At 36.5% G+C, this 12,881-nt stretch overlaps 1 protein-coding gene across 2 annotated transcripts in view; it reads left to right on the top strand.

The window, feature by feature from the left end:
* Shmt (serine hydroxymethyl transferase) overlaps window positions 1–12,881 on the top strand; it is a 157,850-nt gene that overhangs the window by 124,119 nt on the left and 20,850 nt on the right. For both annotated transcript variants that reach the window (XM_090377843.1, XM_090377842.1), the window contains exons 5-6: window positions 4,473–4,589; window positions 8,646–8,768. In XM_090377843.1, coding sequence (XP_090233969.1) covers window positions 4,473–4,589; window positions 8,646–8,768 — 240 coding nt within the window. The remainder of the gene's footprint in view (window positions 1–4,472; window positions 4,590–8,645; window positions 8,769–12,881) is intronic.

The following is a 12,881-nucleotide window of genomic DNA, read 5'->3' as shown; positions in this document are numbered from 1 at the left end:
CCCTACAAAAATATGGCTACGAATAAAAAGAGAAATGTGAAAATATCAAAGAAGGTGATGACATTAGCGAATAAAATTGAGTTATTAGACAAAATTTCTAATGGTGAAAGTGTCTCCTCAGTGGCAAAACCATTATAAAATCAATGAGTCAACGGTACGATCAATCAAGAAATCGGAAGAAAAAATCCGCCGTAGTGTCCATGAAAACGCGCTAATTGTTTCAAAAATTTGCTCTGTAACTCATGATTAAAAATTAGAAAAAATGGAAAAAGCTTTAAATCTGTGGATAGAAGACCGAACTCAAAATAAAATTCCGTTAAGTTCACTCATCATTCGCGAAAAGGCAAAACTCCTTTATCAACACTTTAGCGAAACTGGTGATAGCACTGGCGGGATGTTTTTTTTGCTAGCAAGCAAAAGTGCTGGTTTGAAAGGTTTGTTTGAAATTTCTAATAAATATTACAATTTAATATTAAATTGTTTCTTATTTTCATTTCGATGCCATATGCTTGCATTTCACTATGTTCCGTCTATGTACATAGTCATATTATGAAAGTACATATAATACATACATAGACAAAATTTTAGACTAGTTTTTCTTATATATTTCATACTTTGGAACGGAACCCCTTTATTACTATGGGAGCCATAACTCAGTATTCGCGTTTTCGGTATTTGCGACATTTCTCAGGAACGTAACCTCCACGAATAGCGGGGGTTTACTGTATTTTATTTCAACAAAATACACAGGTAATAATATGTAATGAAAATATATTAAAGTAAATTTGTATGCATATGAAATGAAAAAATTCTTCGTGAACAAAAAAAAAAAAAACTGTTTTACACAAGATTTTATTCATTTTCACTTTCTGATAATAAATGGTGCATACGTTTGCGTACAACTGGAATATCATTGCTATCACTAGAAATGTTGTGGATATCGTCTTCTTCCTCTATTAATGAAATTCTTTCTGTGATCTCTTGAGCAAAATCAGCACGAGTCTCCTCTGGTGCTGATGTTTCACCGGTTTTAATAACGAATTCAGTTATTAATCGTTGTGTTCGTGTTTTCGTTAGGCCGTTATATAATTCTCTGTAAGAGGCTGTCAACAACTTCCCAGCGCGTTCCTCATTAGGGTCATATTTGACAAAATGATTACCTAATTTTCTGGCCAGTCCCAGACCTTCTTTTATTAAATCTGCATTTAGAACAGGATCATTTTCTTCATTATTACTATGTTCTGTGGGATAAGGAGTCCCAAGGACAACCTCTAATATTTCATCTTCGCTTAGGGCTTTGTCGGTTAACAATTCATCAATATCTTCAAACGATAAATCAATTAATACGACCTTCTCCACCAGTTTTGTGTGCCATTGTAATGATGTTGGGAAATTCGGTCGTATTAGGGATGATGGGATCTTTGCTTTTTACGCATTGTGGCCAAACCGCTTTCCAGCACGCATTTAAAGTTGCTGGTTTTAATTCAGTTAATGCTAATCCAACTTGATTGATACAATCCATAAGTGAGAATTTCTTCCACACATCAATGACTGTTAGTGTTTCATCATTCAGTTTGTCCAAAATGTGTTGGAATGTTCGTTTTTATGTAGTATGTTTTAATTGTTGCAATTTTTACCTTGGTCTAGCGGTTGTATCAAAGATGTAGTATTATGTGGCAGAAATAAAATTTGTACGTTTGGGTATTCCAAGACAGGATGGCCGGGTGCATTGTCAAGAATCAGAAGAACTTTAAATTCGAGACCTTTCAAATTCATATAACGTCTGACTTCTGGGAAGAAACACTCGTTGAACCATTCTGTAAAGATAGCTTGTTTAGAAGACCTTTATGCCAAACACGATCGAAAGCCTTTGAGGTGTCAAGGGCAACTACTTGTGTTTCCCCGAACCTTTCCATTGAATTAGTCCATAAATGGGTAACATAAGCCAGAATATCACCAGTGGATCGACACTGACGGAATCCATACTGGCAATCGTTGATCAGACGGAAGGTTTCTAGGTAGTTTAAGAGTCGGCGGTTAATTGATTTCTCCATTACTTTAGAAAGAGTAGAAGTAATTGCAATGGGACTATAATTGGATGGGAGGGATTTGTCACCCTTTTTAGGAACTGGCTGGATATGAGCAAATTTACAAGCAGAAGGTAAAACACCTTTGGAATAAGTAAGTGAAAAAAGCAGCAAAGAATAGGAGTAAGTTCAGGAGCACAGGTTTTGAGTGGAGAAATACCATCGGGACCTGGAGCTTTCTTAGCATCAAGATTTGTCAAAATTCTTCTGACTTCCTTTTGACAGAAGACCACAGGAGGCATTGAATGGAGCATGGTGGGAGGTGTTTTACGCCGACCGGGCTAGCCGGGTGGGTAAAGTGCCTGCCTGGCAACCCAAAGGTTGCGGGTTCAAATCCCGCCTCGGGCTTGGATCAAAGTACTGAAGAAACCTTGGGAGGTGCATCATGGCCACAGAAGCCGATGCACCAACAACTACCAAAAAAAAAAAAAAAGGCGTTTTACCAAGATCATTAATACATGAGTTGGAAGAAAAATGGGATGCTAGCAGGTCAGCTTTATCCTTGGCTGAAGTGGCAACAGAACCATCTGGTTTGGACAGAGGTGAGAGCAGAGAGGGGCAAAAGTTGTGGCCAATAGCTTTGGCAAGAGACCAGAATGCTCGGCTACCATTAGGGCAAGAAGCAGTAATGATGCAAGAAAGCAAGCTTATGCAGCATCAGCCAAAAAAACCACTTCCATTTCACCCCTCCGTTCGTTCAAAATACCTGTCCAGCTGAGCCTTAAATTTATTTAGGCTATCAACTTCCACAACAAGGGATGGAAGTCTGTTCCACCAACCAACTACCCACTGGCTAAAGGCAAATTTCTGCACATCTATCCTACATTTGTCTTTCCTCAATTTGAATTTATGCCCTCTCAGGTGATTATTCTGAGCAAGAGGAAGAATTCTTGGGTTTGATTATCATCATGAGTCATGTACAAAGGGTACTAGGAAAGTTTTGCAATACAGCTTTGTTTATTTAATTTTTTCAAAGTAATTTCCTCTACATTCAATAAACCTCTCCATCCTCCGAAACCAATCTTTAAACCAGTTCTGCCAAGTTTCACTAGGGAGTAAAGCACACTCGTTGTCCCAAGCCCGTAGAAGGTCCTCATCACTGGAAAACCGCCTCCCTTTTAGCTTCATTTTCACATGCGGGAACAGTGCAAAGTCGCAGGGAGCAAGGTCTGGCCTGTAGGGAGGGTGCTCGAGAAGTTTCAGTCCTGTCGTGGTCAAATATTCGGTGCAGGCTTTGGCGCGGTGAGCTGGAGCATTATCGTGATGGAGGTACCAGGTGTCCATTCTTGACTTTGGCCGCAGGTTCTTCATAGATCCAATGACTTTAGGCAGGCATTGTTCAGTATACCACTTAGCTGTGACTGTCTTCTGCGTGTCCAAAAAGACACGTTCCACAATTCCACTCGATTTGAAAAATACAGCTATCATTTTCTTCTTTACAGATCGGGATTTTCTGACAATTACGGGTGTGTCGTCATCATCAAAGACCCAAACTTTGTTTTGAGCCTTGGTCGGCAGATCGTAATAGTACAGCCAAGTCTCGTCACCTGTCACGATGTTGTTCACATACCGAGATTGTCCCTTATCAAACGTTTTTAACATCTCCCGGCACCAAGTCACACGTCGTGTCATCTGCTCTTCAGTCAGTTGATGCGGCACCCAGAGAGAACAAAGTTTCTTCACGTGCAAATGATCTTGCAGAATCGAACGAATTGCTGGTGCATTTAGGCCCAAAGTATCCTCTATCTGTTGGTAGGTCACTCGCCTGTTTTCGTCAAGCATTTTCCTCACAGCAGTAACGTTTTCCTCCGTAACTGACGTTCGTGGCCTTCCCAGCCTCTCAGAATCCTCCAGAGTGAAATTTCCCCTTTGGAATTCTCTATACCACCTGAATATCGTTGTACGATGTGGACAATCATCATCTAGTGCAAGAGTCATTTCTTCTAAGCACTGGTCTATGGTTAAACCACGCACGAAATTATACCGCAAAACTGTCCTTATCTCATTTCATGACCACGATGCCATCGCAAGCACTTTACACTCTCACTACTAATGAATAACTGAGCCCATCGACTTGTCGCGGCGGCTACTATGCACATATGAACATGTCTCAACATGCAGCAACAAGCAGCTTCCTGTGATTCATTGTTGCGTCATATTGCAAAACTTTCCTAGTACCCTTTGTATCTGTCACTGTAAATAAGTTGTGGGATTTCCAGGAAATCTAGCTGGGACTTACTTTAAATCCTTACTTTTTTGCTCTTTATTCCAATTGCATCCTAAAATAGAATCTGATAATTTTTTGTATATATTAATTCTTAAATTATTTAGTTAATTCTATTAATTATATTGTTTGACATATTTATATAGTATGATTATTTTTAGGTGTTCGTTCTGTAAATAAAGCAAAACAAACAGAGATATTTTACGATCTTGAACAAAAAATTAATCAAGCAGTATTTCCTGGCTTGCAAGGAGGACCACATAATAATACAATTGCAGGTAAGAGGCTTTTTTGTTTGTTTAATATAATTATCTTTTATTTTTATTTATTCACAGAATTAGACATTTAAAATTCCCAAAATTCTTACTAATTCTTCATTTTATTGCTAAATATTTAATATTATTGAAATTGTCACATAACACTTTGAACCAAAAATCTACAAATTGCTGTGAGGGGGGGGGGTAGAATTTTGATTTGAAAACATCTTTCAAACAGAAAAAATATAAATCCAGAAACAAGACATTGTTACTTTTGCCATTAACAGATTTTTAAAAATTATCAAATTTTTATTTTTGACAAAAGTTGAATTAATATTGTCACCACTACTGTGGTATACTTCTTGAACACTGTGGTCAATTTTTTTCATGTAAAATACTATAAGTATGCTTTTTTCACGTAAGTGGACACTCAAATAGTATGCAATATTGTTTTGATGGCTTCAGTTTGCTTTCAAATTTAAAAAATTCAAATATCTGCATGTCAACTGCAGATTGACTGCAAACATTCATTCCTTCTGTAGTTGACATGCATTTCAGTCTGGCTCCATTAAAAAAAAAATAACATGACACATTGTAAAGGTCCAGAAAATAAGCTCCTATGGCACCTGGATCAACGGCAATTCTGTTGGTCTAAGAACCCCAAAACTCTGAGCACTTGAAAATAACCATGCCAAGGCACCTTGGTAAATCCACCTTGCTAAGTACATAGTAGAGAGACAGGAAATTCACTTGTTTTACTCTCAATAATGTACTCATCAGTACCACAGGATCCACCAATTAATTTTCTTTATGATCTGTATTAGAAAATATGTAATTCAGTGAATCAGATTACTTTTTGGTATAAAATTAATAAAACAGCCAATAAATATTATAAGCTGTTTTATTTCTTATTAATAGTAGTAAATGATGCAAGAAAGCAAGCTTATACAGCATTGGCCAGAAGGGGGAAAAACACTTCCCACATCACTTGTCCAACCCCTCTAATATATCTAGATCTTCCATAAATTCATTCAAATTACCCACTTCCACAACATCAAATGGAAGTTTGATCCAACAAGCAACTACCTGCTGGCTGAAAGCAAAAGGGAGCTAAATGATTTTGTGATAACTGAGAGGCAAGTGGAAGAGATTGTTGACGTTTAATATAAAAAGGCACCTGGGGTGGATGAGATAAGGGAGCTTGTCTGACCAATCTGATTTAGATACTGTGATGCAGTAATAAAGGAACTCGATGCAAAAATAATTTTGATATCATCTATTTAGATTTGAGCAAAACTTTGAATTCTATTGCACATAAAAGACTCCTATACAAATTGGAGCAGTCTATCATTAAATTACTATGGTAAATTACTGCGCTGGATAAAGGGATGTTTTTGTGGAAGATAGAGTGGTTATCAATGGGCACTGCTCTTCGTGGACTAATGTATTATTAATGGAGTCCCCAGGGTTCAGTGATAGGGCCATTGTTGTTTTCTATATTTATTAATGATATTGATGAAGGCATATCAGGCTTATGTCTATGTTTGCAGATGATATAAAGGTTGGTAGGGTGGTTGATGACAATCAGGGTAAGCTACTGCAAAAAGAACCAAAAAAAATTAAGCAAATAGGCTTAGAAAAATTTAACAAGTGCTCGGTGCTGCACATGGGCAGCAGTAATCCCAGGTTATTGTACCAACTGTGTGGTACTATACTCAGAGTAGGGGAAAATGAAAAAAAATCTGATGGGTAATTGTGCAGCTGAATATGAGGTTCTCTGCACAGTACAGACAGGCTGCTAGCAAATAGCAGCATCTTGAGACTAGGCACCTGCAAGGTGATTTGACTGAGATATTTAAGGCTTTGAATGGATTGAGCAAGCTCAAGGCTGGTGACATTCTTGCTCAGGCTACATACATGAGTGAGCATAAATGGTTGTAGGATAGATATGTGGAGATATGCCTTCTTGATGGATGGTTGATTGTTGGAACAAAGTTCTGTCTTTTTGTTGTGGAAGTCAAATAAATTCAAGGAAGAACTAGATAAATTATTGGAGAGTATGAACAGGTGATGTGGGAAGGGTGTTTTTTTTTTTAATACAAGCTTGCTTTTTTGGATCATGTGCCACTAATAATAATAATAATAATAAAGAAAAAAAAAATTGCAAAAGTTGCTTCATTATACTAACCTCCCCCAAAGTCAAGGTGATGGCCGAGACAGCGTGGTGCCATCCGGTGTTGCTCCCACAATTATCACCCACCACTGGATGCCAAAGGTTCATCTCAATAGCTAGATAAAAATGAGAAGTAGAAATATTTAACATACTTCACAGAGTGTGGCACAGGATAAAGTCACATTCAGGCCTTAGGCAGAGAGGTCGGATGCCTTGGAGATATCCAAATCATCTGTGGATGCCTTTTGTTGGACCCCATGGGGTCATCCAACAAAAAGATTATTAACAAAAAAGTTAGAAGTCCTCAATCTCTTTCTAGAAACAGAATTAACAATTACTCCAACAGAATTCTTCTCTGATCACTTAGAAAGGTTACTAATGCTGCTTAGCATGCACAGCCAAGTAGCTAATGTGCCAATTTTAATAACACTCAAGCATCCCTCCTCTTCTATTTAAATAAACCTCCAAGGTATCCAGCAAAAGGATACTAACAATAAAATTTCAATAGAAGTCCTCAGTCTTTTTTCAGAAAAAGACATGGAAAAGCCCATCTTTTCCCCACCACCCAAAAAAAAATAGTTGCACAAAACATCAAACACCAAAAACAATCTGTCAATTCAACAAGAACTAAATCATGAATAATTCATATAGTTAAAATGCTATGATTTCTTCACCAACATAGCTGACCTGCACAATCTTAAAAATTAGTTTGAACCAACATATCCCTGCCTTCCCTAGGGCCTGCATGCCCAGTGGCATATTGGTGCAAATGAGAGTTGACTGATATGTCTGAGACCTCAAGACACTCTGAAACTTCACAGATATCTTTAGACATTAAAAATAAAGTAAAGTGAAGTAAGATCAGGACTACTATGCCTGTGTGTGGGGGGGGGTCCCAAGAAATCCCTGCTCAGCCAATGCTGCTGGACACACCTTATAAAGCAGTAGTGCTATGAATATTACAGATTACACATTATTCTACTTGAGTTTTATTCTACCCAACATATTACTGACCTAAACAATCTTATAATTCTTAGCTGCACTCTGCTTCAGCTTTCACCGCTATATTGTATCCTAGGAGACCTAAACATACATCACAACCTTATGGGTCAGTAATTTCACAGATGTGATTCGGAAATCTCATTTTTTGATTATAATACTGATGGAAAAATAAGTCTAAGACTCTGGCTGACAAGGTGTTTGAAATGCTTCTTTGATGGAGCATAGTGTGAAATTTAGAAGAGAATTGGAGGTTCTTACAGTGCCTTATAAGGAAACCTATAGGCATTTCAAAGAATGTTGAAGTAAGGATCCATAATGAACTTTTTATTTTTTAGATAATTGTAACTGTACCTTCTTCCTTTATATTTCATGTCAGTCACCTACCCAAAAAGATTTTTTGGTACGATCTCTCTTGTTCACCCTCCTGTCGCCACTACTCTTATCTTTTTAAAAATATCATTGTCAGTGAGGCTTTTTTTTATATATATATTTTTTTCTTTTTTTAAACTATTTCTATAAAACATAGCATGTTTATATTTATTTTTGTTATGATTAACGTGGTAATAAGAATTAACATGTAATATATTAACATATATTACATGTTAATTCTAATTGATCTTTTCACCTTGATTTTCTTAGAACTTTGACCATTAACATTCATAGTCCTGATATTTTGTTGATTTTTTAGGAATATATTCCTAGTGAATAACAAGGGTCTACTGTAGTTGATAAATGATGTGGTAAATAGTTCTTTGGTCTCAACTTTCATTTTCTTGGTAATGTCTCAGTTATTCATGGGCCTCATTATTTTCAGATGCAGAATTCATTTATTTATTTATGTAGATATTCTATAAATCGTTTGTTAGTAATGTTTTAAAAAAATATATTTACACTACTTTCAGCAATAGCAACAGCTTTGAAGCAGGCTAAAACTCCTGAATTCAAATTATATCAAAAACAAGTGATTGCAAATGCTAAAACCTTAGCCCATGGTCTACAAGCTAAAGGATATACATGTGTATCAGGTTTGTTTGGTTTTAAACTTCTTTTATGTTTTCTTCTCTTTTGTGGTACTTTACAATAGTTAAACAATGTGTCTCTATCAATAAAAAAATAAAATAAAAATACATGTATTAACTGAGTAGCAGGTGTGAAAAAATTCCTCTTTGCATGCAAAATTTTGAAATATCAGCAAAAAAAAAAAATTTTTAATTGTTCATTTTTTGATGCTAGACATTACTGAACAGACAACTTGTATAATCGAGACCCATAATATTCCCTCGCTTCAAAGGCAACCAACATGTCTACTATAGAGTTTTGAGGCATTAGGATTTCCATAATGTTTTTTTATACAATGTTTTTGATGCTACCTGTAATTTCAATCTTTTCCAAATACAATTGTGAAATCCATGTTCTGTAATAAAAACATTTTTAATTAATTTTTGAAAATTAAAACTCACTGTAGACCTAAAGCAAATGCAAGGAGAGCAAATGCAAATTTAAAAACTGCACCCTTCAACCTATGCATTCATTTGAGGAGAGTTAAACATGAAGTGCACATGTAAACAGTTTGCTCCAGATGATATCAATGTCACAAAGCCAGATAGAGCATTAATGATTGTAGGAAAGTGCATGGCAGTAAAGTGAAATTACTGTCAATATCTCTTCCTGATATATGTCAATCAATGGATATAATTAGGTGTAACTTAATCATGAATTTTTTTGTTTAACCTAATCATGAATTACAATAATTAACAGACATTTCTGAAATTTAATTTGGGCAATTCGAAGAAAAAATTTTCAACAACAAATATTAGGAGTTTCAGCTGTGTTGATGGAGTAGATGGAAGTGCAAATTGCTCTTCGCTGTGTGACTAACACAGAGTTAACATCATATATATGCAAGCAAGTTTAGTTGAAGTAAACTAAAGGTAATAAATTATGCTAAGTGGAAGGTTATTTTTGTAACAAAACTTGTGAGAGTAATTTAGCTCAATTAGTGGATGTATATTAAATCACAGGAGCTGATTGGTATAAATTGTATACCGCTTGCTTGCAATTTTCCTGATTTTTTTTTTATTTATTTATTTATATATATACAGATCCAATAATTTTCTGTGGGTACAATCCTCAGCAATAATTTTATTTTAAATAATAACTAAAGCCTTCTGTTACTAAGCATCACCTGTCAAAGCAAATGGATATAGATTACACTAGTTTACAAATTTAAGTTTGTTCACTGGGGTTTGAATTTCAATAGGTCCTACTGCCGAAAAATGTTTGATTTCAAATATGACTTAGATTTTTTTCTATCACATCCAGATACATCACAATTTAAGAAATAAAAAAGTATTGTTTTTTACAAAAGTATAACTTTATTGTATTTAGTAATGACAAGTTGATAGGATTATATTTTCATATATCAAAAAATATGTAAATACTAACAAATATTAATCAAAATTCTGAAACTTTCATTATTTGTTCTTTGTTTGAAAAGAACATTTAATCATTTTTCTTTTATGTACAGTGCCAAGTTTCTCTCTTTTTTTTAAACACCAGCAGTAGTCGGCCATCATGCTTGTATTCCACCTTCCCTGGTACCTCTGCTCCATTTCCTTTGTCCTGATGGAATCTCTCCCCTTGTTCTTTGCTCATCTGTGCAAGATTTTCGGGGGAAAAATCAAGATGGGCATGCAAAAAGTGAATTTTGATGCTCATATTGCAACCTAAATTGTGAAGCTTTTCAAGCATATTTTGAACAATTTTCTCATAATCCTGTGATTTGATTTCCTAGAAAGTTTTCCATTACACTTTTAAAAGCAATCCAGGCATCCCTTTCAACGTCAGTCATAGTAGTTTCAAACTGACTGTCTAAAACCAATTTTTTAATTTGGGGAACAATAAAGATGCCCTTCTTAAGTGTTGCATTAGATAAACCAGGAAATTTACTACAAAGGTACTTAAAGCAGTTGCCATCCTTATTCAATGCTTTAACAAATTGCTTCATTGCGCCTAACTTGATATGCAGTGGAGGTAAAAGTATTTTATCTGGCTTCACCAAACTTTCATGCACAATATGTTTTGATCCCAGTGTAAGATTGTGCCTCGGAGGCCACTGCTTCTTTGTCTTTAGCTCTGCTATCCCATTCACAAATAAAGCATGGCATTTTAGTGTACCCACCCTGTTGCCCCAACAACATACATATCACTTAAGTCTCCACATAGTTGCTATTTGTGATCTTGATATTTAATTTTCTCAAGAAGCAACTTTAGATTGTTATGTTTCTTTTAAGTAGACTGAATGAGCAACTGGAACAGATGTGTACTTATCTCCATTTTACAAGAGAACATCTTTTAAACTAGTCTTAGAAGAGTCTATAAATAGTCTCCATTCACTAGGAACATATGATGGAGCTCCTAAGGCACTTATTAAACCAGTGATATCACTGCAATATACGAGAGGACCTTGTGAAAATACTGTATAAACTCCCTTTCATGATTTCTCTACGCAGAAAATGATGTACCTGGAGCAAGTAAGTTCTTCGCTTGAAGTCTGGATCCCAGAATTTCAGCAGCATACTTGGGAAGACCTAAGTCCCTTACTAAATCGTTTTCAATTCGACTTGCATGAATTGCTGTGACGCTAAAATATTTTCTGGTTGATAACATTCCTCTTCACTAACCTCTTTAGCTTCTGCTTCAGTGAAAGAAGATATGGATGCCAAAGTTTCTGGTGGAGGTTTTACAGGCGAATCAGGTCCATGCTGAACTGGTCTTATGGCCGATGGTAGATCTGGGTATTTGATGTCCTTTTTATTTTTTGAAGTGTAACCTTTAACATCATATACACAAAAGTAACATTTGGCATGGCTTACTGGCTCGTTCCACACCATAGGAATAGCAAATGGCAAGCACACCATTTTTCCTTGACTCCATTTTCTAAGATGTTTGACACATGGATACTATGATGCAGTCACAAAAGAACTGGATGCAGGGAATAACTTTGATATTATATACTTGGATCTTAGAAAGGCTTTTGATACTGTTGCACATGGAAGACTGCTGCACAAATTGGAACAGTGTGGCATTGGAGGAAAATTGCTGCTATGGATAAAGGGGTGGTTGAGGGGGAGAAGACAGAGTGGTAATCAATGGACACTGCTCATCGTGGACTAATGTTATTAGTGGAGTCCCTCAGGGTTCAGTGTTGGGTCCATTATTGTTTTCTGTATTTATAAATGATATTGATGATGGTATATCAAGCTTAATGTCCAAGTTTGTAGACGATACAAAGGTTGGCAGGGTTGCCAAGGACACTACTGACACTATGCTGATGCAACAGGATCTGGAAAGGTTGAGCAGATGGGCTGAGAGGTGGCAAATGAAGTTTAACATTGACAAATGTAAAGTACTACATATGGGAAACAGCAACCCCAGAGCAACATATCAACTCTGTGGTACTACACTGACAGTGGTAGAGAATGAAAAGGACCTGGGGGTAATTGTGCAGGCAGATGTGAAATTCTCTGAGCAGTGCAGATGGGCTGCAAGAGTAGCTCATGGTGTCTTGTCAATGATATACAGGAATTTTTCTAGGAGGGATAAGGAGGTGATTATTCTCTTGTATAAGGCAATGGTCAGGCCACACCTAGAATACTGTATACAGGTCTGGAGGCCTCATATCAAGAAGAATGTAGAGCTGCTGGAATGAGTACAGAGAAGGGCAACAAGATTAGTGAATGGAACAAAAGGGTACTCTTACAAAGAAAGGCTTAAGTTTTGCAAATTACAGTGTCTGGAGACTATGCACCAGCGAAGTGATCTGATAGAGGTGTATAAAGCCTTGAATGGTTTGAGCATGCTCAATTCTGATGGGATTCTTCCTCTTGCTCAGAATAATCACCTGACAGGGCATAAATTCAAATTGAGGAAAACAGATGTAGGATAGATGTGCGGAAATTTGCCTTTAGCCAGCGGATAGTTGGTTGGTGGAACAGACTTCCATCCCTTGTCGTGGAAGTTGATAGCCTAAATAAATTTAAGGCTCAGCTGGACAGGTATTTCGAATGAATGGAGGGGTGAAGGGGAAGTAGGGTTTTTTTTTTTTTGGCTGATGCTGCATAAACTTGCTTTCTTGC

This window comes from Mastigoproctus giganteus, chromosome 7 (assembly GCF_048544385.1).
Source record: "Mastigoproctus giganteus isolate SK-2022 chromosome 7, ASM4854438v1, whole genome shotgun sequence".
NCBI lineage: Eukaryota > Metazoa > Arthropoda > Arachnida > Uropygi > Thelyphonidae > Mastigoproctus > Mastigoproctus giganteus.
Note: the sequence above shows the minus strand (reverse complement) of the source record. Positions and strands in the feature narration are given on the sequence as shown.